A 3,459-nucleotide genomic window follows, 5' to 3' on the forward strand; every position below is an offset into this window, starting at 1 on the left:
GGCGAAGCAGACAGAGTAACACATGGCTTCCCCTTCTGAAGTCCAACCAGCCTAATCAGACTGGAGACGCTCACGATGACAATCACCGATGACAAAGACTAAATATATTTGCCCTCTTCGTGCCAGGAAACCAAAATATGCCATGAAATCAGACCACGTAGCCGCTAGACACGGGGCCCCGGCCAACAGTGAGTGAAATCCGGCGGCACGCACGAGCCGCTCTGTTGCACTGCCAATTACATGCAGCTGCAGGGCAGGCTTCGAGAGGCACGCTCGTTGGGAGATGCTTTGTGTTTGTGAGTGAGGGACGCAGGGAGATTATTATCTCGAGGTGCTGCTAAAAAGGTTCAAGAAAGTTCAGTCATTCCTGCATGCAGACACAACAAACATCATTAATTTAGAGTGGTAGACAACAACATGCAAAGGAGTGCCACTCGTTAATTATTAATCCATACTGGACTGTATGGGGGGGGGGGGGATAACAGACAATTAGGTGCAAACATGAATGGAAAGACAAGGATGCGAGTTTTCTTTTATCGACAACAGTGTCTGATGAAAAGCAAAGCACGTGGGCTGATTTCCATAAAACCTCCGTGTGCCCCCGTGAGAATCTCCACTTCAGTTTTGCCTTGATTTGCATGTGCCACGAAACAGCACTCGCTGTTTTTTCCCGGGTTTTTTTTTTTTTTTGCATCGAGAGCCAACTAAAATGCTGGCTGTATGCACTGGAGGTGCGTCTGCAGGTAAAGGGGGCTACATTATGCGTGTGAGACAAGCCCACCGGCTGCAGCTTCCACATAAACACACAGCTGAAGGTTTTTTTTTTTTAATATATATCAGATTCACAGCAGGAAGAAAATTGGACGGGGAGATAACAGTTGGCTATACTCTCATCACCTTCAGACCTACAGATAGAGGCTCATTTAAATTCAGACGGCGTGGCCCTCTGTTCAGCTGGAGAATTTTACTTCTCCTGTCACTATGGCATCTTGGTTGTTAATGAAGCAGCGTTCACACCATCACTGTGGAGATACTATAACTGCAACGTGGGAAAAAAGTGGGAGAGTTTCACACACATTGCTGAACCCTCCAAGAGCGGGAGTGCAAGGTTTGTTTTGTTTTTTAAGTGTGTCAGCTTGTTCATGTGAGCTGTGGAATGAGTAGCCTATGCATGTTTGTATGTATGTGTGTGAGAGGCACTGAACTCTGCTATAAAGCACTGTGGGATCACATTCCTTTGTCTAAAGATTAAAAGGCCCTCAGCCGAGACAAGATACCGTCAATCCAGAGGCGTTTTATTTAGCTGAATATCTTCACAGAAAAAAAGAGCAATCACATCTACTTACAAAACCCAAAATACCTATGCAATGTGCACAAAAATCATTCAAAAATAAGGCGTACTCTAGAACACATATTAAAAATATTTCAAGCAGTATAACATTTCCTTGCAGCAGAGAGAAAATGAAAAGGATGCAATGACCAGCAGTTTTTTTTTTTGTTTGTTTTTTTTAAATCCATGTATTCTTTCCCATAAAAGTCAATGCACTTTGTCCGTTTATCCTTTAGGAAAAGTAAAAAAATACAACACATCAGTCTTCGCAGCTGACCAAAGAAACACCCACGTCTGCCTTGAGTCATTGTCCATGCAGTGTGACTGTATGAGTACTGGCCGGGTACCTGTACAGGACATGCGGTGGGAGGTTCAATGTAAGGGGCGCTTTCGGAGCGGGGATGGATGTAAAATCAGAGTAGTACCATTTTGAAGGGGAAAAGGGGGATGGTGAGGAAGACTCATGCAAATCTAAATATTATAAAGTCATTCATTTATCATCGGAATGTTCCCAGTGTCCCCGGGTCCTCCCCTCACACATCCGAATTGATGCTGAGATTGGCCAACCGGGGGTCAGAGTTGATCTCATACCTGTAATGGTACCCCTCCATGTGGTCCCTACAAGCGTCCCGGATGTTGTACATCCACCGCTTGATGCCCTTTCTGTTCAGGTAGAGCACCAGCAGGAATATGACGCCGATCAGGGCCAGCACGAGTCCCAGGAAGACGTACGAGGTCTCCAGCACGCCCTCCATGTTGCTCGAACACTTCAGCTGCGACTGCTCCAACTGCAGGAGCAAGTGGCGCCTGAGGGCCTCGGGGTCGGCGCAGGTCAGATTCTGAGCGTCGACGACCTGCGTCGAGTTCCTCAGCCACGCCAGCGTCTCGTCGATGAAGCAGTCACAGCGCCAGGGGTTCCCCGCCAGCCGGATGCGGAGGCCGGGCTTCAGGTTGAACTCGGCCTGCACGGTGAGTGACAGGTCCCTCAGGCTGTTGTCCCTCAGGTCGAGGTCCTGCAGCGGGGGCTCCTTCAGGGTCCCGTTCTGGAAGCTAATGATGGAGCTGTTCTGCAGGTTCAGGCTGGCCAGGTTGGAAAGGTTGGTCAGGATGCCGTCTGGGAGAATCACAAGGTCGTTGTTGGACAGGTCCAGGTTGGTGAGCTGAGCCAGGTTCCCTCTGTGCAGAAAATCCAGGACCCCGTCCATGGTGGAATGATTGTGAAAACATCTGCTGAGGTTCAAGAGCTGCAGCTTGCTGTCATCAGGGAAAGCCTCTTTACTAAAATCGAGGATGTGGTTGTTACTCAAGTCAAGCCTCTGAAGATTGGGCAAGTTATTAAATACCATCTCATCCACATACTCCACCTCGTTCCCACTGAGATAGAGATCTGTTAACTGGTCCAGACGGGTTGGGAAAGAGGCCACACTAATACGGGAAATGCTGTTTCCTGTGACGAACAAGAATTTGGTATTGGCCGGTAAGGAATGCGGAATCGCATCCAAGTCTTGGTTTTGGCATTTCACAGTTTGGGAGGAGCACAAGCATTTGTCCGGGCAGCCGTGGCAGGACAGCGCGACTACGAGGAGGAAAAGTACATTCACAACAGCAGACTGGAATAGCCTCCTTCGGATTTGTCCGCGGTTACAGCTGCACGACCGGCGCATGTTGGGTTTTTTTTTTTTTTTTTGGTTTAGTTTTTTTTTTTTGTCTCTTTAACAAATCTGTGCGCAAACCGTGCGTAAATGCGTAAAAGAGGCTCCCCTCCAACGACCCTGCTCCGCCGCCGCCTTCTTCTTCTTCAACAAGGGAAAGTTTTTCCAACAGTCTCTTCCCGGCCTTATCCCGTCACAAACTGCCCCCCAGGTCCAACTCCACACAGCTACCCCCACACCATCCTTGTGTAGGATGAGTCTACATTTCCATGAAGGTGGAGAACTTCTGCGCTCCTCCTCTTCGTCACGCTTTTCAAACCTTAGCGCTTTATCGAACGAACAAAACAAACCTGCAGCGATGCAAAAACAACAACAAAAAAAGCAAAGCAAGTCCGACAAAAAAAAACCCTCAGCAACTTTAGGATAACAAGTAGTTACAGAAATTGCCTTTTCTTCCAGAGGTGTGTTCCAAGGCGC

At 48.1% G+C, this 3,459-nt stretch overlaps 1 protein-coding gene across 1 annotated transcript; it reads right to left on the minus strand.

Moving 5' to 3' along the window:
* Window positions 1-1,274: 1,274 nt before the first annotated feature.
* Window positions 1,275-3,459, minus strand: tpbg (trophoblast glycoprotein). Its single transcript, XM_080500769.1, has one exon. The coding sequence runs from the start codon at window positions 2,992-2,994 to the stop codon at window positions 1,864-1,866; it is 1,131 nt and encodes a 376-aa protein (XP_080356895.1). The 5' UTR covers window positions 2,995-3,459; the 3' UTR covers window positions 1,275-1,863.

Source organism: Blennius ocellaris (assembly GCF_963422515.1).
Source record: "Blennius ocellaris genome assembly, chromosome: 8".
In the NCBI taxonomy this organism is placed as follows: domain Eukaryota; kingdom Metazoa; phylum Chordata; class Actinopteri; order Blenniiformes; family Blenniidae; genus Blennius; species Blennius ocellaris.